Source organism: Cyprinodon tularosa, unplaced genomic scaffold, assembly GCF_016077235.1.
Source record: "Cyprinodon tularosa strain WSP-4 unplaced genomic scaffold, ASM1607723v1 ctg136, whole genome shotgun sequence".
Lineage (NCBI taxonomy): Eukaryota > Metazoa > Chordata > Actinopteri > Cyprinodontiformes > Cyprinodontidae > Cyprinodon > Cyprinodon tularosa.
This window is the reverse complement of record NW_024038178.1, coordinates 1,431,114-1,452,297: the sequence shown is the minus strand read 5'-3', so window position 1 is coordinate 1,452,297 and position 21,184 is coordinate 1,431,114. Positions and strand designations below refer to the sequence as shown.

The window sequence follows — 21,184 nt, the reverse complement described above, 5'->3', positions numbered from 1 at the left end:
ACTGTGATAGGATGCCACCTGTGCAACAAATCCAGTCGTGAAATTTCCTCGCTCCTAAATATTCCACAGTCAACTGTCAGCTGTATTATAAGAAAATGGAAGTGTTTGGGAACGACAGCAACTCAGCCACGAAGTGGTAGGCCACGTAAACTGACGGAGCGGGGTCAGCGGATGCTGACGCGCATAGTGCGAAGAGGTCGCCAACTTTCTGCAGAGTCAATCACTACAGACCTCCAAACTTCATGTGGCCTTCAGATTAGCTCAAGAACAGTGTGCAGAGAGCTTCATGGAATGGGTTTCCATGGTCGAGCAGCTGCATCCAAGCCATACATCACCAAGTGCAATGCAAAGCGTCGGATGCGGTGGTGTAAAGCACGCCGCCACTGGACTCTAGAGCAGTGGAGACGCGTTCTCTGGAGTGACGAATCGCGCTTCTCCATCTGGCAATCTGATGGACGGGTCTGGGTTTGGCGGTTGCCAGGAGAACGGTACTTGTCTGACTGCATTGTGCCAAGTGTAAAGTTTGGTGGAGGGGGGATTATGGTGTGAGGTTGTTTTTCAGGAGCTGGGCTTGGCCCCTTAGTTCCAGTGAAAGGAACTCTGAATGCTTCAGCATACCAAGACATTTTGGACAATTCCATGCTCCCAACTTTGTGGGAACAGTTTGGAGCTGGCCCCTTCCTCTTCCAACATGACTGTGCACCAGTGCACAAAGCAAGGTCCATAAAGACATGGATGACAGAGTCTGGTGTGGATGAACTTGACTGGCCTGCACAGAGTCCTGACCTCAACCCGATAGAACACCTTTGGGATGAATTAGAGCGGAGACTGAGAGCCAGGCCTTCTCGTCCAACATCAGTGTGCGACCTCACAAATGCGCTTCTGGAAGAATGGTCAAAAATTCCCATAAACACACTCCTAAACCTTGTGGACAGCCTTCCCAGAAGAGTTGAAGCTGTTCTAGCTGCAAAGGGTGGACCGACGTCATATTGAACCCTATGGATTAGGAACGGGATGTCACTTAAGCTCATATGTGAGTCAAGGCAGGTGAGCAAATACTTTTGGCAATATAGTGTATGATCAAATATTTCAGCCTAAATGAGTGTTTAACATGTCGCTCACAGCTGGTGGTCATTAACAAATTCCTGTATCCAACTCATGTAGGAGATTTTACAACATAATAAATACATTAACAATATATTGAATATAGTATATTACACATTAAGAATCATGAGTTCTTCTAAAATATGAGTCATGATAAAATAATATAATTAAACAGTCATAAAGAGAAAATATTAATTCTGAAGTGGATGGAAGATGCTTAACAATAATTAACGTCTTACAAATCATATAGTAAAACTTCCAGAAAGATCCAGCAGGCATTAAATGCAACTGCAAAGATGGATAGATGGAATGATGAATGGATGGAGTCAGATAATCGTATTTATCATTCATTAAACTATTACCATATTATAGAAAAATTAGATAGATATGATCAAATACTGCAACGTTAACACTTGTTGGACTGAGTTACCTGTTTCTCTCAGAGAAGAGATTTATAGATGTAGATCTTCATGTCTAACATTTTTTTTCTTAGCTAATGTTTCATCCACTTAGTGTTGTACATCTTTAAATTAGAATGATGGCAAAGATAACAGCATATAATTGAATGTGATACTATATTAAATACCCCTATTGCAGGTATGTAAAAATACAGGGTTTGTTGAAAATGACTTCATTTTACACATGGAAAATAAACTCAAAATAACTGGTAACTTTCAGCAGTTCAAATGTTAAACGTCCTTTTTATCATTTTATAATTAATCTTGTCATATTCTTAGTAATCATCTGGAAATAAAGAAACCTTTTTGGTTTGATATATATATATATATATATATATATATATATATATATATAAATACAGGGATACTTAAATAACTCAAACAAAACTATCTATATATATATATATATATATATATATATATATATATATATATATATATATATATATATATATATATATATATATATATATATATATTGGTGGACATACAGTATATTCTGGAGGATATTCCAGATTCTGCAGAAGTGGTTACTAAAGACAAATGTTGCAGTGGAAGGGACCTAGGAGGAATGCTATAAGTTTTCTATTTGAGATCTTGTAAGTTATGAAATGTTCCAGCTCAAAAAAAGAACCTTTTTATTGTCTGAGACACCTGGCAAAAAAGACCAAATTTCTTTGTACTGTGTACCTTATGCTACATTGAAATTTGAGCATTGCTTTGTGAGTCCTTCAAAGACATAAAGCTTAAAGGCTTGTTTTCCTTTGTTGTCGGGGAGGACATGACACTGATATAAATAACATGAAAGCCAAAATTTATGTGCAGTGCTTGACTTGTGTGTACAGTTAAATTTTTTTTGTCATTTTTTTTTTTATTAAACTCCATCTTGAAACATGATTAAAATTCAAGAATGCAAAATGCTTGTACCCATCCTTTCTTTCCCAGTCTTAATATTTTTCTATTAGCATTGTCTTCACACAATCAAACAATGCCTACAACTTTGACTTTTTCAAGCACTCATCAATCTTTAAAATATAATTGTATGAGTGTTTAAAATAGTTCCCAAAAATAACCAATAAATCACCTTTTAGGTTTATTAATTTTTTGACATTCTTCCAAAAATGTTATTTCTAAAAAGATTATTTTTTCATCTGAAGAAGGCAATATTTAGCTGTTTCTTTAGTCTAGATATTTCACTTGTTTTAACCTTTTAGTTTAGAATCCTCTGATGTAAATGGTAGTCTAAAAATATCTTGTGATGAATATAAATCTGCTGTTGCCTCTCCCTTGTGATGTTTTATCCATTTTTTAGATTTGCAGATTGGTAATATTTTATGCTTTTGCCTTTTCTGCCCCTTGATGGCTAACATTAGGAGTTGATGACTCCCTGCTTTCCTGTTAACACTGAGTCATGATTGAACAAATAATTGATCGGTTTGTTTTGTTTCTGTTTTCAGCTTCTTTTTAATGACCCCCCATTTAATAACCTACAGAAGTACCGTTGTGTTATGTTTTTTGTTTTTCATTGGTGTTTTCCAATCATTCCAAATCTCTCCTATATTTATTATCTTAATTCTTTCTTTTCATCCATCTGTTGTTTTTATTCATCCTGTTTTTATTCTTTAACACACATCACCCCCTCCGTTTTTCCATCTATTTTATTTGTCCTTACACCTTCTTTCTCTCTCTGTGACTAATGCAGTAAGGACGTAAGGGTATGCTTCATCACCGCTCCATCCAGATTGCATTGCATTCCTGCTAAAGCAGAATTCCCTTCTGAGTCCTGTTCACGTCCAGAAACAGAAGTAAAACTGTCAATAAAATAAAATTTAGTTCTAACAGATGTGTCAGGGATTCTTTAGCTTCAAGTACTGACCGACCAGATACAAGCAAAAACATTTCAGCTGTTCTCTTTCTGATTCTTAACATTATAATTTGCTATGAACTAGGCTAAGGCAACCTTTACTGGCCATCAATTGTTGCAGCACAGAATCACCTCATGAACATGGAATGGGCATTTACACTCCCATCAAATCATGCAATATGAGAATAAGTTAACATGGATTCATGCAAGATTTTAAGCTTGAAACTGATGTTAAAGAAATGGTGAAATAAATGCAGTCAACATTATACAATCTTCAGTGATTTAATGTCTGATGTAAGAGTTGTTTGGTTGATTTGCTTCCCTAAATTCTCCTTTGGTGTGAGGGTTTGCACAAATGGTTTCTCCTGTTTGTCTTGGTGTTGCTCTGCGATGGACTGGCAGCCTGTCCCGGGTTTACCCGGCTTCTCACCCGTAGATATCTGAAGATAGGCACCAGCACCCCTCGCGAACCTGCTTGTGATTAGCGTGATGGAAAATGGATGGACGGATGAATGGATTGATGATGTAAGAATCATAACGAATATCAGTTATTGTTTTTTAAAAAGAAGTATACATTTTTGGACTGGTCACTCAATAATGTGAGGTTTCTGTGTTTTACTCTGCCTCTTTGGCAAAGCTTGATCACCAGCTTGAAGCTTAACTCAACAAACCATCATCTCCTTGTGGCGCTTCAACAACTTGAACCAGTTGCTACTTACTTCTAGGAAGCATATCTTCCTTCATAATGACAAAATCATTCAACATAAGATTTCCACAAGAAAGGTGCCATCTTTGTCTTGTAGATATGTTTAGAAGGTACTCCACTTCCATCTACTCCTACGTGTTTGGTTAGATATTGAACTCTGCACCACATCTATCTTGCACATAAGTCCTTCTTTACAAACTTCCCAGGGGTAGGCAGTGCAACCTTTGACTTTATTAAGATGAGATGATTTGGAGTTAGAGGTTCAGGAGATTAAGGCTCATTGATGGCATCAATGCTTAGTGGTCGGCTATTGATTATAGACATTGCTTCATGGAATACAGTTTTTAGAGAAGCATCGCCCAGTCCGCCAGAATAACATTGCTTCCTAAAATAATGTTAGTTAGCCAGGCTAACAACAACCCTAACGACTCCCTTTTCAGAGGCATGGACCATGTCGGGTTTTGCAGGCCAACAACAACCTCAATAACTCCCCATTACAAAGGGGTGGACCTGTTTTTTCGGTTCAATTGGAATGTTTTCTATGTCATAACAAGTTGTGGCTAGTTAGTTGTTTGGGGTTACTCTGTAAGCCTGAAAATCAATGCTACTCCAGACATTTTGAATTCAGAAAGCTTTTCTACATCTACTATCTCTTTAAGATAGTGTGGTATTGGTATGCGCCACTGCTTCTCTGTAGAGAGTGCGGGAGACGTGATGCAGAGAGATACAGGTGCTCATACAGAGATATTATTTAACTATATTTTCTTTGTAATGTCAGGGGTTGTTTGGACAGCCGTTCAACAGGGCTTTGTACAGTTGGTGAAGAGCATGTTTTATTAAAGGATGACACTGTGGAATGCAGTAACAGTGTGGCTGTGAGTTTTTGACCACCCTCTGCTTCCTTAAATGCAACCCAGAAGCGTTACAACCACTAAGGGTAAATTCTGGTAGTGGGTGTAACACAGAAGTCAGTAACCTAAACAGATGATGTCAGTAGCAAAATATAATTTATTTTACAATTAGCAGGAGTTCAATTACAGAAGACAGCAAACACAGGGAAGCTTCAAGCCTCAGGGTCTCCAAGGCTAAAACAACAAACAAAACACCCCCTTTTTAATTATAAAATCAAACACTTTCTAAAGGAGAAGTGAAAAGAAAGTACAAAACCTGAACTCGCTGACTTACCATAAAAACAAGGAGAAAACAGTTAAACAAAAATGGCAGAGAACCCCTACCAGCTTCCACTGTGAACAGAAAACACTTTAGTTAGACAATTATTCAATATGATTAACAATATGTTTACAGCTAAACCATTTAAGTCCCCATAAAACAGTCAGCTTACAGACAAGATCAATTCAGATCAAGGCCCAGAGAATAAGAGAAAGAGGTGGACATCTCTGGTATGAAGCTCTTTATGGGGTGGCTGACGAGCTCCAACACATTGCACCTGTTACAGCCAGGTAGACCTGAAACACAAGAGAGAGCTCTCTCATGAAGAGAGCCCCTAGATGTCAGTGACGTTTACAGCTTTTTGGATGGGAAGCGAAATGTCTTCAAACTTGGAAAAAAAAGGCCAGTGATTTGTTTTTTAACTATTTTTTTTTATCTGCAAGGAAGGGCATTAATGAAATAGTCTCTAGAGAAGTTCTCTAACATTTAAGAGTGGTCTACACGTAAAGAGGCAGTTAAAGAGGAATCTAGACCTTTTTTCTCTTTGCGGCATTGTTTGGTGATAAATGGTCCAAAAGGGCCCGTTCCACAGCAAATGAAAGGATCTAGGAGTTCAACTTGTTCCTTTGGTAGTTCAGCCATGTTTTCTTCCTCTGTAGGCTGCCGCAGTTTTCAACAATGCATACATTTGCCTATTAGCTTATCAATTTCCTTGGTCCAATGATTCACCAAAAACCCCTTTGCTCTGATTTCCATTAGAATCTGGCTTCAGCCTTGATGGGAAATCTTTGAATGAAAGTGAGATAAGACCAACATTGTAATGTGACCATCGTTTGGGAAAATAATAGGGTGTTTGAATCCTTGGCAGTGTTAGTTTCATTAGTCTTCCACCAACTCGAAAAAGTCCCTAATCCACAATGGGATCCAGTTGAAAGAGGGGACTAGAGCAGGGCAGCTGATCGACAGGTTTCAGCTACCACGCTGGACCCTACCTTAGTCAGTTAAATAACATGCTGCTGTTATTTGCCACATCTCTGATGTTGCTGCTATTTTCAAATATCCATTACTGTAAAAATGTCCATAGCTGTACATTGGTTATTTATTCTCCAGGTGCAAAGTTTTTATATTGTTAGAACACTTTACAGTACACTATTTTATTGTTTATCATTTAACTCTTCACTATTATGTTATTCTTATACACTTTTTTAAGGCCAACATTTGCATGACCATTTCTTCTAAAATCCTTTTGCTGCTGTAAACACCAGAATTTCCCCATTGTGGGACAATAAAGGGATGTTCTATTCTATTCCATTCTATTCTATTTCTGTTTAGCATCACTCTTACCATCTCCTTGCACAAGACAATCCTTAAAAGGCTTATCAATATTTTAATGTTGTTTAGTAATAATCTCACAAATGTCTATTTGAAGCACAGTATTGGCATCCATTTTTTTTTTTTTACTATGTTTGGGGTCATATTTTGTATGCGGCGAATGGGCTCAGCCGTATGTTTCTCATGTCATGGCTGACGTAGCATAGCTTTAAATCTTCTGGCAAGCAGAAAGCCTCTAGTCCTGTTCTGAATTTTTTATTTGACTCGTTCCAAAAATTATATGTGCTGTTAAAAGCTTTTTCATTTTTCTTTCCATCCTATTCATGCATTTCTTTGCCCTTTTCAGTTAAGCACCTTTCACGATTCCCGGATCACACCTCCCACTGCTCTATGTTGTTGGTTTCTTCAGCAGGACACAATGTATTCTTTTGTTGTGTTTGTGCTTTATAATAATGTTTTGACTCAAATTTAAATGAGTGCTGCTTTAAGATGGTTTGGGACAATACTCAGTTAAAACTTAGAAAAAGGAAAAAAAAAATGTCTGTAAATAGTGCTGATACACAACAAGCTACTCTGGAAGAAGAAAAACCCATACAAGAAATACCTAATGCATGAACACAGTAGATTTAAAACAAGTTCAACACAATAACAAGCACAATAACATTTAAAGCATAAAACTCTTAATTAGTGAGCAGGTCACGTTGTATCATCCCTAAAGTCCTTACTGAGTATAATATCGTATTAGTTGTGATTAACCAAGTCAGAGTTCAGTACCAAGAGCAGTGATGAAGCAGCAATGATTCTTGACAGGAGCAGTCTCTCTTGGCTGACATGTGGGTTGCACTCCTCTACTATGGGCTCTATGCACAACTCCACTATTTCCTGAACTTAAGGCAGCTATTTTTTTTCCTGTCTTTCAATATTGGATGAACGGATTAATCCAGGTACAGTATGTGTGTGCATTGTTACTGAGGCAAGGCACACAGCTGCCTTAGGTTCAGGAAGTAATGGAGTTTTGCATAGATCCCATTGGGCTAGCGTTCACTTAGCGTCAAGTTTTCACTGTAGCAATCCCTCAGATCCAAATAAAGAGAGCTTTGACAGGTGCAGTAGAGCCATATTTAAATACTTCATCCAAAATCCCAGTATTGTTGGAGTGCATCAAATACACCATGAAAATTAAGAAGAAAAATAAAACATCTGTTTAGGTGCTTTATTTGACACAGAACATAAATACAGTACATATAGTGCATGAATCATGAACTAATACAATTCTAACAAACAAGTAACGAGCTCCGCTGTCCAAGGGATACTTAATTTTTATGTTGCTAAAATCCATGTTAAGGCGCTGGGAAGCTTTGAGCGGCTTTCTGCCGAAAGTGCCAAATCAGTTCAGAGTCGCAAAACTGTTGAGCATCCTCCTCTTCCTCTAATCATTGTGCTTTTTCGCTCCAAGTGCTAACCGACTGGAGTGTGACTACCCGATCCGTCCCGGAAGCACGATCCGTCCTGCGCAACAGATATACATCCAGGGGTCCATAAATCAGTGTTGTGCCTGAACGCGTTCATTGAACGAAAGTTCATGAACTCGTTCATATTTTGGGCGAACGTGAACTGAACGTACTGCATTACCGCCTGGTGAACGTTATTGTGAACTCGTTCATTCTGGTGTCTGGAACGGCACGCTCTCTCAGTTCAACTCCGTTCAATAGGTTGCCAGATTTCTATAGAGCCCTCCAGGCGAAACCCCGGCTAAATCACACCGTAAACAGGCCTTAATATGTAGCGGGAAAAACACCCAATCTGGCAACAGCAGCTACCAGCGTCATAGCCTACAGCCGCGTGCGTCATCAAAACAAAATGCAGCGTTAAAGCTGCAGCAGCATGGAGGCGACCGTTGAGGCGACAAAGCAGCAGTATGATCACTTAAAACAGGTTTATGACCAGGTGGTCGGTGAGGATGATGGCAACAAGTTTGCCCGCCGGCTTTCAGTAAAAAAATCCGCACTTCAGTAACCTTAAATTCCTACCTCAGCCTGGTTCCTCAGTTTGTGTTAGTAAAATCTTCTTGAGCGGAGGTCTTCAACAGGGGATCCGCGACCCCTAGGGGGTCTACGGAGGTACTGCATGAGGGTCTGCATGGTTAGTTGATATTTTTATATTCCCCCCCTGCATTTCTTTCCCCCACTAATTGAAATGTCTTTAAATACTCATTAACATGAAATCAACACACTGTAGTAAACAGATAAATGGAGGCAGAAGATGTCTTTCAGTCATCAATGCTCACATTCAGCGACACACAGGAGCTCTTTCAAGCTGGGCACCGTTTCCTTCACAACACCTGTCCCATCAACCAGGAATCAGAATCAGAAAAACTTTAATAATCCCAGGGAGAAATTAATTTCTTTACATTACTCCACCTGTAATAGAGTGACTATAGGACACAATTTCATACAATATATATAGTTAGGGGGTCCCCGCTCCATCTCGCCATCAGTTTGGGGGTCCTTGGTCTGGAAAACATAGACCCCTGTTCTTGAGGGTTTTACTATCCATGTAACTTGTTTGTTAAACCTGCCTGGTATAATTTTCCAGGATTCCAGTATTCCTTTTTAGTATGTATTGAAATGGAATTTCAAATGGAAAAAAATTATAAAAAAAAAAAAAAAAACATTTGCACCTTAAAGACTACTTTCCTATTTTTCTTTTAATAATTACTCATAAAAAAGACCATTCAAGCAGCACATTTTTCCTGATGTTTTTGAGAATATACTGTAGGGGTGAAAGCTGCAGCTGCTACTAGTGTGAAGTGAATGGACAGCAACAAAGCATTAAACAACAATGGGGAAATCTGTCCCCTCGATGCTAATGTAAACCCTGGTTGGATAAGGATTCAAAACTGGATATGAAGATGAAATCTGACGCACAGTTTCAGTGTTAGAACTGATAAAATAATTGCTGTCTGTGGTTCTACAGTAGGCTATGGTGTAATTGAGCAATATATGAAAAAAAAAGAACTATGAACTAGTTCATTTTTTGGAATTATGAACTATGAACTGAACTAGTTCATTTTAAAATGTGTGAACTGAACTTTGAACTAGTTCACGTAGAAAGATAACTTTCCCAACACTGCCATAAATAATGTCCTTAACTCTAAAGAATGCTACTACAAATCTTGAAAGTTTTTTTATGACTTTTATGACTTTTGTGAGACAATTTTTACACTTAATTAAAGGTATACTATGCAACCGGTGTTGATTTTCCAGCGAGGCTCCCCCCAGAGGGCAAAAGTAAAAGTGCACTGTCGTAAATATGCACAGCTGTTCTCCTGGTTTCTCCGTCAAGCCAGGCACGGTTGTTTTGAGCTTAGCAGACAGGCGAACGCAACGAATGACTAACACAGTGAAAGTATGAACATGCACACAGAGAGAGAGAAACCATTCCAATGTTACTTACAATCGCATCAGCAGAAACGCGAGGTCCGCGTTAGCCTTGCAGCCTTCTTTTTATTTTAGCTCTCGCCATTCGGAAAAAGCTTGCCCGATGTTCACCCGTGTACGACTCCTCTCTCTGTCCGGAGCCCTTTTCCTCTTTCTTGCCTGCTCCGACATGGGCTTTCGCTGTTTTCACGCTGGGTCCGCCATGATAACTGCACAAAGATCGCCACTGTGCTAGCAACGAGCATGCTTTTAACTGGGGGCATGTAGCTGTTCTCGCCGTAAAGCAAGACCGACTCTCGCAAGACTTCTGAGCCTGTGGGTGCGGGCAGAGGGCTCCTGCAATTGCAAGTGCAGTATTTCCCCCACAGACCACCAGGGCGGCCGAGAATACCTTTGTTCAACCTGAAATGACTCATTTAATCATCCAAAACGTTATGGAACACATTAATTAACTGAAAAATGTTGCATAGTGTGCCTTTAATTAAACTGCTTCTCTGACATTGTTATCAGACATGCTCAAAGTGGTCCGGCAAAATATGATTAAACCATGTTTTTCTGCATTTTAGTTTTTTCTTTTTTAGTATATCTCACTATATACTATAAGTTTTACACAAAAAGAAAACATAAAACCCAAAAGCAGGGTTTATACAGAAATGATTAACTCTAATTTAGTGATTTTTAATGCTCTTTGAATGCTCTTAAAAGATAATTTTAATGCCATCAACAAATACCCATGACTCTCATATATACACAGCAATTTACAGTTCCTTCATCTTTTCCGTCGGCAGGCTGCAATTCCTCAATTTCCAACAACTTTTGTTGAAATTAGCATTTTCTCCATTCTCTAGCCTTTTCTCCGCAAGCTTATTTTCCGAACATATGGCTTTACGATCAACTGGAAGCATTTCCGCGCAAATATATCACGATATATTTGCAAATATATATATTGTTTAATAAATTGTTTTTATAAACTTTTTTTTTGCTAAATAAAGCATTTTAAATGCCAAAATCATCGCATTTAATGAATTTTAATGACAATTCAGGCCTTGATTTAAAAAATAATTATCTAATGACTGTTAATGGTTTTTAATGACCCGCGGAAAAAGTTTAAATCCAAAGCTGAAAAAGTTAGCTCCCAGAAGTACTAGATCCCATTTCTGGAGCATATCAGGCACAGATGAATAATAAAACAGAAAGGGTTTTAATGCATTTATTTTCCCAGGACATACATTATTAACCTTTAACACATATTTTAGTACGCTTACTATTTTTGGGGAGGGAAAAATGTCATTTTTAACAAAATTAAATCGAAGACGACCCGGATGTATATATGGATGTGTATGTGCTAATGAGCTAATGGCGCATGCGCAGGATGGATCCTGCCCCCAGGATTGTGTAGTGACAGAGTGACTAGCAAAAACATTCTGATTCTGGTTTGTAATGTTGCAGCTTGTCATGATAGCCTACAACACCCTCTACTGGTCAGCAGTAGTTGCAACACAGAATCCGCTCATTAACCTGAAATGGAAATTTAACGTAATCTTTTCTTGTAAATGTTTATTGTTTGACCCAAATTCACCCACTCATTCATGGGTGGATCTTGTAAATATCAGATGATGTATTATATTCAAGTCTAACACACACTGTATTTGTTTCCATTTTAACTGAGACTGAAAGCTGCTTGTACATATAAGGGGCCACCTACAGTAGCTGGCCTCATGCAGGGCAACACATTCAGCACAGAGTTCCCTTTACCTGCATGTCTTGTTGAAGGTAAAGCAAGCAGACAAGTCCTAACAGGTCCTCTTAATGATGGTCTATAATTTTGCTACTTTCAGGTTTAACTCAACAGGTTATAATGAACATAACAGCGACTTAATTTAGTGAAAAATTATGTGTTAGAATCCTCTAGGTCAGAATGTGACCAACATGCTGATTTAATTTGCCACCATTCCCACTGGAAGGTCTGGAGGATGCCAAAAGGTCCATATGGCTTAGTGTCCATGTCTCAGCCACATGAAAATATAATTAAATTAAAATATCATCATGCTATTATTAGTGTTGCGCCTGTGTTAAATTAATTTTAGTCGTTTGATGCCAAAATGGAATTTCAATCAATAAAATAATTTATCCTGATGACGGCAGTCCATGTTGCTCCCTTACTGAGATCAGTTTTCTTTGGGAATTTAGTGCAGTTACGTCAGACTGAACAAACTGTAGGTGTTTTTGGATTAAATCCCAAGAGGTTTATTTAAATTTCCGCAGATCTTTCATCCTGAAATCTTTAAGCAGCTGCCAGTGATGATCTTTGAAGCATTTATCATCTTGCTTCCACTCGCTTTGTCTCTTTCAGTCCATTTCAATAAAACGCGACAGGAAGGAAAACCTTTGGCTCAGCGCTACCATCCTTCTCCTCCTCTTTAGTGTCTGTTTGATGAGGATTGCTCAGCTGCTTGCTATTTCTATCCTTTAAAAGATGGAACTACTTCTCCTTTCACAGTCCAGACTTATTTATTGTAAGGCACCAGCTGCAGGAATAATGTGTAAATATTACCAAGTAACGGCCATTTCTCCCCTGGTAGACAATATTCAAACCCTGTTTAAGGATTGATTCACAGTGCAGAATATAGAGCTGAAATAAAGTTAGTAAGAAGAGCAAAGTTAGCCCAAAATTGTTAATTTATTCATAGGGTTGCAAATAAAAAACATGTTTTAATTTGCATGTGCCCTTTTTACGCTTCTGGAAGAAAAAAAAATCAGTTTCAAATGTACTGTTACTACATGATTTAATAACTTGATGGTGGATTAGTTTTAACTTTCATTTCTGATTTGAGTCAGAAGTATGCTTAAAATATTAAGCCTAATGTCATAATATTAAAAAAAAGAAAATAGGCTACACACGGGATCAACTTTTGTTGTGTCTTTACTCATTCTGCTAATTAACCTAACAGTCATGTCTTTTTTGGACTGTGGGAGGAAGCCAGAGAACCCAGGAGAGAACCTACGCATGCAAGGAAATCAAAATTGCAAAATATTCAAAGTTGCTTGATGAAAAAACAAAACAGGCTGGTGGTAATAATAAGAGGAAAGGAGGGAGGCATCTGTACCTTACCACTGGCTCCCAGAGCTTGTGTTTCAGGGTGGAATGGTTCAACAGCCTCACAGCTGCAGGCATAGACAAGCATCTCTACTCCCTTTCATGGAGATCGATGAGACCTGCTCCTTTTCCTCATCTCTGAATGCCGGGGCCTGCCTCCTGCATTCTCTATCCGTATGTGGGGGTCAACTTCCCCATTTCATGAAATAGAGACTAAACTTATCAATGAGGAGAGAGATGAAAAGCATAAGCCAGTAGGGGTTGAGTAGCAACATGTTGTTTTTGAGTTTTAGAGTCTGTAACTGCTTTACTGCTCAAAACACCACCTATTTTGGGTTTCTTGAGAAATAATCCGTTTGGCTATGGTATTCTTAAAGAATGAGGCAGTAGGTTCACGTTATATATCAACCTTCGTGCAATCTACAGTAGTTCCTGCTAACAAGAGCAGGGAGAGTTGTGCAGATTGTGACAAAGTTATAGATGAAGCCTTATATAATACTATCTGGGCTTAAAGCATGGCACATTATTGGTTTTAATGGGCATCTGATGCAAACGCTGTTGGGAAGATAGAGAAAAACATTCCTGATTTGCAGAAATGCAGGGCACAAAAATACAGAGAAACTGCAGCCGGGTTTGTTCAATTTCCACCTGAAATTACACAACTGAATCAACTATATATTCAGTTATCTATTCTGACTTCGAACTTTTGGTACCTGTGTAATATCAGGACATTAAATGATATATTTCCAGCGGATCTACTATTACTGTGTCTGTTTTTTTTATTCATAAATAAAAATGATACATTATTTGAGTGTTGCTACAAAAAAGATCTAAACTCACTGTACCAAAAACTATTATAATCATTTAGAAAACACAAATTGTAAATCAAGCATATTTAATCCATACAGGTTTTAGTTGGCAGTGTGCCAAATGAAGCTGTCATTTTGGCAAAATGTAGCCTAATGTGCCAAAGGAGTGCTTAATATATTTTTCACGTCACTATGGGGAATCTGGTCAAATAAAACGGTGGTATCCATTGTAGGAATTATTTTGCATTCAACAGAGCCTTTGCTCATGACATTTACCGAGTGTATCATCAAAATGTCATTAGTAGTTATTTGTTTATACTGCTCAATATGCAATGGCCAGGAAGTAGAAATTATGTAAGCTCCAATATGTAGGTTCAATGCTTCCTCAGAAAAGATGCTGCAAGGACATTCTATATGTCATGCGAAATGGGAATTTCTTTAGTTTTGTTCGATATCAAATAAAATGTTTTTTAGTTAAAAGCTTGGTCTCGTTTGTAGAGTTTGCTTAACTGAGTCTGCAATGTGTAAAAGACCTTTAAATGTGCACAGATGTGTTTGCTGTAGGTTGCTTTAAAACAATTAATACTTTTGACAAACATATTGGGTGACTTGTTTTAGAAGCAAAACATTATAGTGAGTACATTTTTTTTTTTTTTTTAAACATGTTACTGTTCTACACTGTTTTGAGGTGGAATTTAAACACCTAAGCTGAACCCACCGGTTTGTCTGTGGTGTTTAAGCGGTTCACCTAATTTACTCTATTGGTGTTTGCTGAATATTTGAATCTGAGAATTTTTATTTGGTTTTAACAGTGATACATAATTTGGATAATCCAACATCCTCATTAAACTCAAGACTTAGCAGAAATAACTCGTTATAATGTTGCTGAATGCTGCATCATATCAAGCCTTAAACAGCTGTGCATGGGCATGATGGTTCTGTTTATGGCTCATATCTGTGTGCACTTTGGACTATCAAAACGTAAAGGACACATTTTACTCCATTCGCCACTATTATCACAGCTAATTATTAAACACCTCTTGTGCAACCGTATGTTTGATTTGGCTATGAATAACTGTTGATTAGTTGTAAAGGCAATCATTAACAACTGTAGTTGAGTGAGGTGTCGTTATATAGAAGAGTAGATGAAGTAGTATGGTTAGTTTTGGAACTTTCCAGGAAAAACAGTCTTGATGTTTTCAAATGACTTTTTTCACAATGTAAGGTATAATTCCCTCTCAAGTCGAAATCCCGAAACCAAGTCGTTCTTTTAGTTACTGGCTTTAATCACACAATAATTATGATAGTGTGCCATGAGAACTGTTAAAACATATACAGAAAAGCAAACAAAACTAATTATTTCTCCGTAAATACATCAAAGAAAAAACGCGACCATACAATATATGACTCAACAGAAATTCTCCGCGTTACATCTTAACGGTCAAATAAAGTAAACAGTAAATTAAGCAAAATTATACCTCATTGGACGCTTTCCCTTGAGAGAAAATTAGAATCTTCAGTCCTTTATGGCACTATGCACTTTATCCAATTTTCTTATTGCTGGTGTTGTCATGATCAGGCAGGATTACTGGCCCAGATGCAGAACTCACAGACACACAGGCAGGATAAAAGTCCAATTGTTTATTGGATGCAGACAGGGTTCTGCCCTGGAGGCAGAGAGGACAAGGCAGGTTAGGTTCAGGTTTACAGGTTCACAGATTCAGGCTTACGGGTTTACAGGTTCAGGCAGGCAGGGTGGCTCAGGCTTGCTAACCACGACCAAGGTCAGTTCAGTTCAACAATCCGGCTCAGAGTGGAGCTCTCCTCCAGCTTAAGAAGGGAGAGCTTAATCATGAGCTGATGGGGATCAGCTGTGAGCGCTGAGCACCAGCTCCCAGGAAAGGATCCACGGCGCCCTCTGGTGGGCAAGCCTCCGGATCCCAACAGATAAACAGAAGCCCACAACAAGGGATCCACATCGCCCACTGGAGGGCAAACCTCTGGATCCCAACAGTAACAGAAGCCCACAGAAAGGGATCCACGTCGCCCTCTGGAGGGCAAACCCCTGGATCCCAACAGTAACAGAAGCCCACAGAAAGGGATCCACGTCGCCCTCTGGAGGGCAAACCCCTGGATCCCAACAGTAACAGAAGCCCACAGAAAGGGATCCACGTCGCCCTCTAGAGGGCAAACCTCTGGATCCCAACAGGTGGCTTAGCCAGAGGAATCAGCGAGGTGTCTGCCTGATCCACAGGTATCGACCCTCAAAAGTAACCTTTTGGTTCCCCCCTTAATTAAGACTCGTTCCCCCATATCAAACAAACAATATACATGATATACACTAGAAATGTATTTATTTATGAACTCTATATTTTTTTCCCCAAAATATATTTATTCAAATTTTAACAATTTAAACAAACATCTTGAACAATATACAGAATGAAATCACAGCGATATTTACGTTACTGTTCAAGCCAAAATAAAATACAGACAACAAATTGCCTCACACAACATTTACTCCAATGTGACTGATCACATTTCACACATAGCCTCTTATAATGAAAATTAAAGTTGACAGTATTTGTTCTCCAATAAATTGTCTTCGGAAACTGCGGTTCACTTGTTCTTCAACTCTATATTTTTAACCTAAATATTTATTAATCTATTATTTATCCATTTATTCTGACTTTGATGGCAGCTACACAAGGCATAAGGTAAAATACTGCAAAATAATATTTTAATGAAACCATATTTCAGAAAGTGTGGGCTTGATCATAAATTTATAAAATTGCGAACAATTTCTCATGTTGTGTTAACTTTCTGTCATTGCGACCGATTTATTGTACGGATAGACTGCTAAAATGGTGGCTGAAAACCTCTTTTAATATTGGCAGCAAGTTTAAATCTAAGTTATTCATTTTGTCTTAAAAAATATCAAATTTTTCTTGAATTGAGCAGGTAACTGAGATTCTCTGCCAATGGACTAAGAAAATGTACATTCAGAATAAGAAAAAAATTGCAGGCTCTTACTTTACGCATTATATATACTTATCTTATAAGGAGAAAAACATAATTCATTCCAATGGCAGGTTATCTTATTAACCTACTCTAATTAATCGTTTATATGTTTAAAAATTTCTCATTTTTAGATTGTTTTGCAGTGATGCACACATGGCGAGTCAAAAAATGTGCTGAACTATTGACTTGGTTAACAACAAAGAAATAGCATCCGTAAACTTTTTAGCAAACCCTTCAAATCCCAACTGAACCTTTCAGTACCAAAGTACATTATGAGTCCAGGCAGAAAGCAACAGTCACTCAGAGCATTGACAGATTGAGCTGTGAAATAAACTAGTTGTAGCCTCAATTTAAGCAATAGCAGATTTTTAACATTAGCTGCTGCTAGATATCAAAGACACAGTTTAGAAAGTTTATGTTGACTCTAGCCTAGGGGTAAATGTATTACTAGTTAGTAAAATATGATGACACAGGTAAAACATTGATTAAATGCAACAAGCCATTTATAATGCAACAAGCCCATACAGCAACAATAAAGAAACTCTACCTGTCAAAAACATTGAAAAAATAAAAAAATAAATAAAAAGGTTATTGTCATCACAATGGAACCTAGAAGGAAGTTCGACTGAATAAACTGATTATTCGCCATCAGCCACAGCTAATGAGCTTTGAACCACGCTTCCACGAAAGGCAGTCAGCATCCATAGTTCATCTTAAAAGGCCTCTGATCCGCAACTCATCTGCTACCTAGTGCGCAGGCGGTGGTGGCGCTGTGTCTGACTTCATTCAGATAACCCTGTTTCAACCCACCTCCAGCCCCTCCTCCACCAACATAGCTAAATCTTCATCAGTTTCATTCGTCCCGGATTCTTACTGCACCTTATTTGTAAAGCATTACTTCTGCTGCCTCCAGCCTATATCTGCTCTGCTTTTACACTGCAAAATATTGACTCGTATGCCTCGTATAAAATATACTGCGTATTTCTGTCCCTTTGTTTGGACTGAATTCAGAAAACTTCTAAATTAACTGAACTTATCTCACTGAGTGTTTTTACTTCTAAGCTAAAAGTTCTAGAGGGTGATTTAAAAACATAATAATGTTTTTCATAATTTGTTGCTTTTCTTTTAACTATGGCATTTTGTGAGTTATATGTTTTTTGCCTTTTGGCCAAGACTCCATTGAAAAACAAGGTTTATTCTCCATGGAACTATCCTGGCTAATTAAAAGTTGAATTTAAAAAAGTTACTCGTTCATTGTTTTCAAATTCGTGAAATTCTTGAGAATTGTTTCTATGAGCGCTCAGGGAGCTTGTTGCAGTGGGTCTTATGTTTGGGTATAGTGCATACTTGTGCTTGATTCCCCATTTTTTAAAAGATGCAGTTTTTTCATTGTTAAGATCCAGATGTGCATGTGCCAGTGAAGAGTTGCATGCAAAGGGAATAAATTTATTTTGAAAGAAGAGCTTTTATAGCTGTTACGACAGAGATTCTGGCTGTGTTTCAGTCCTCTCTTACGGGTCGACCCAACAAACCAAACATTTGACAGGCAAACATTTTGACAGAATTATAATTTTTTTTCATTTAACAAAAAACATCAGCATGTTGAAGACATCCATTCTGCTAATAATTTGAACCTGTATGTAAACAACAGATTAAGTTTGATGTCTTTTCACTGACACCAGTTTCTTATCAGGGATTTTTATCCCAAGCTACAGAAATCCGAACATTTCCTCACAGACTGTTAGATTCTCATCAGTTTGGTCTCAATAATTCCTCCTTTGCCCAGAGGCACAGCACTGTTTCCAAGATCAATCCAAGCTTGAGGATGTTTTAAATGAATCGGCTGTCTGTTCTACACCACCCGGCTGCCATTGATCAGATGCACAGCTTCAGTCTTTACAAGCTCAGAGACGACAGATGATCAAACCTGCAGAAAATAACATCAGTTATTTGATAAAAGACAGAGCTGAGGCTGTCTGCTGCCTTCCTGCCTCAGATGATCATACTGTCAAATACAAGAATGAAAATAACTGCAGACAGGAGAGTTTATTAAACGCAGAAAGAAGGCATTTCTGTGTGAATCTGGATTGATTTTCAACAGGATCACTGAAACAGAAAAACGTTTTCAGTGTTGTACAGGACTAAGTAACATTTTATGACTAAATGCAAAATGTGTTCCATTTTATCTAAAATTTTAAATTAGTTTACATTTTTTAAAAGCTCAAAAATGACTATACTAAATTACCATGTTTAATTTTAGGGAGCATGCTATAGTTGCAGGCTTGTTTGGTAAAGCAGATAGCTTTTCAGTAAAATTTTAAATGTTGATAAAATTATTTTACCCTGACATGTCTTTGTAGGTGTTTTGTATTAACTCCCTTCTCTCCTCATCTTTTTAGGTCAAAGGAGCTAATAAAGGAAGCCATCTTGGACAATGACTTCATGAAAAACCTGGAAATCTCTCAGATCCAGGAGATAGTGGACTGCATGTACCCAGTGGATTATGGGAAGGATTCCTGTATCATAAAGGAAGGAGATGTGGGCTCACTGGTATTTGTCATGGAAGGTGAGAGCGTAAATACGGGCATGGAACTGGTCCTGAAATGGAAGCTTCTCCTAAAGATTCCTCTGGAATTTGTTATAGACCAGATTATTTTCCCTTTTCATGTCTCTCCTCAAATGGAGCGTAGGGAAAGGGGTTTTATGAACAGATCGTATTATTTATTGTTACTGGAAATACCAGTTTAACAAGTTTTATGTTTTAAAGAAAATAGGCTTGATAAAGTGTCTCTTCTTTCTGGATCTCTTATTTTTCAAGATACACCATTCCTTTGTTATAACCACAAATTTAAAGTCATCAAAATTCTAGTAGTCACACATTACTTTACATTTTTCTCTGTCTTTTTACATAATTTTAAATAGCAAATAAAACGAGTTAATACTTAATTAGTATTTTACCAGTTACTCTTACTAGATGATCCCTGGCAATGGAAAGTGAGGACTTGTGACAACCTAAGATTCCCAAATATTTTATTGAATCTTTGTGAAATAATCAGGAATGCAGGCAGGGAGACTAATAGGGGACTTAAAGGCTAGTTATACTTTGCATAACCCAGTGGTTCCCAAAGATTTTCTTCTGGGCCCCCCTTTGGATTACAATAAATCCAAAATGCTAAATAAAACAAGACAGGAACGGTTTTTCTTCACGAAACTTTTTTTGGAACGTCATTGAACAGCGCTGACGGCCCGGTGAGTAGCATATTTAAAAAAAAGAACGTTTAAGGTTGTTTTAAGGACATTATCGGACATGCACTATGGAAGCCATTCTGAAGCAGCCAGGGGGGGATTCTGCATGAGCCAAATAGCAGAGACAGGACCAATCCTCAAAATTTTGGTGTCGATCATTCGATTTCATCCTGGACACTACAGAAAATGGGCTAAAAGTGTTAAAAACCGGAATTTTCCTTTAATGAAAACCCCTAAAAAAATAAAGTGGCCTGACTTTTGTTAAATTCAATTAGAAATGCAATTTGGGAATGTTTACTTTAATTCGACAATGATCAGAAGATATTTGTTTAATCTTGTGTATTATGAATGATATAAAGTTTTCCTCACTAAGTTACATCTACAGTCAGATCAACCAACAATACACTTTAGGAGTTTTTGAAGGTTAGCATATTTATAGCTTTTTTCAAAAATTAAAATATCAGATAGTACGTTTTTTTTACAATCCAGACAATACAATCCCACAAATATACAGTATATGATTTTTGAATTATTGTTATTTTTTTAAGATTATACTTAATCTAATTTAAACTTACTCTTTACTGGTAGATTTCTATTAAACTGTTTGCTGTTGCACATTGAACTCCATATTTGAGCATAGCTTTAGCTGATCTGATCTGATTTTGATCTCCTTTCACTCTGGAGAAATAGCACAGGATTTACACGGGATGTGGGTTCAAACCCCGGCCTCATCAGCTCTACTCTGGTACTACACACTCAACTCATTTGTTATATTTACAGATGAATTTGAGGTCAGTGTGTTACATAAGAATCTCGTTTGGTAACACAATCCTCCCACTGAAAACACCATGATGCTGGTGTGTCACTGAACCTTTTGTGAGAAGATGTTTAACTAAGCATCTAGGAATATGATTCTCGTATTGTGAGCAGTTTGAGCAGA

The 21,184-nt window shown here is 37.8% G+C and overlaps 1 protein-coding gene across 2 annotated transcripts in view; it reads left to right on the top strand.

Annotated features, from left to right (window-relative positions):
- The window catches only part of LOC119778625 (cGMP-dependent protein kinase 1-like), a 58,132-nt gene that overhangs the window by 12,183 nt on the left and 24,765 nt on the right, over window positions 1-21,184 (top strand). For both annotated transcript variants that reach the window (XM_038277955.1, XM_038277956.1), the window contains exon 2: window positions 19,398-19,564. In XM_038277955.1, the coding sequence (XP_038133883.1) occupies window positions 19,398-19,564 (167 nt within the window). The remainder of the gene's footprint in view (window positions 1-19,397; window positions 19,565-21,184) is intronic.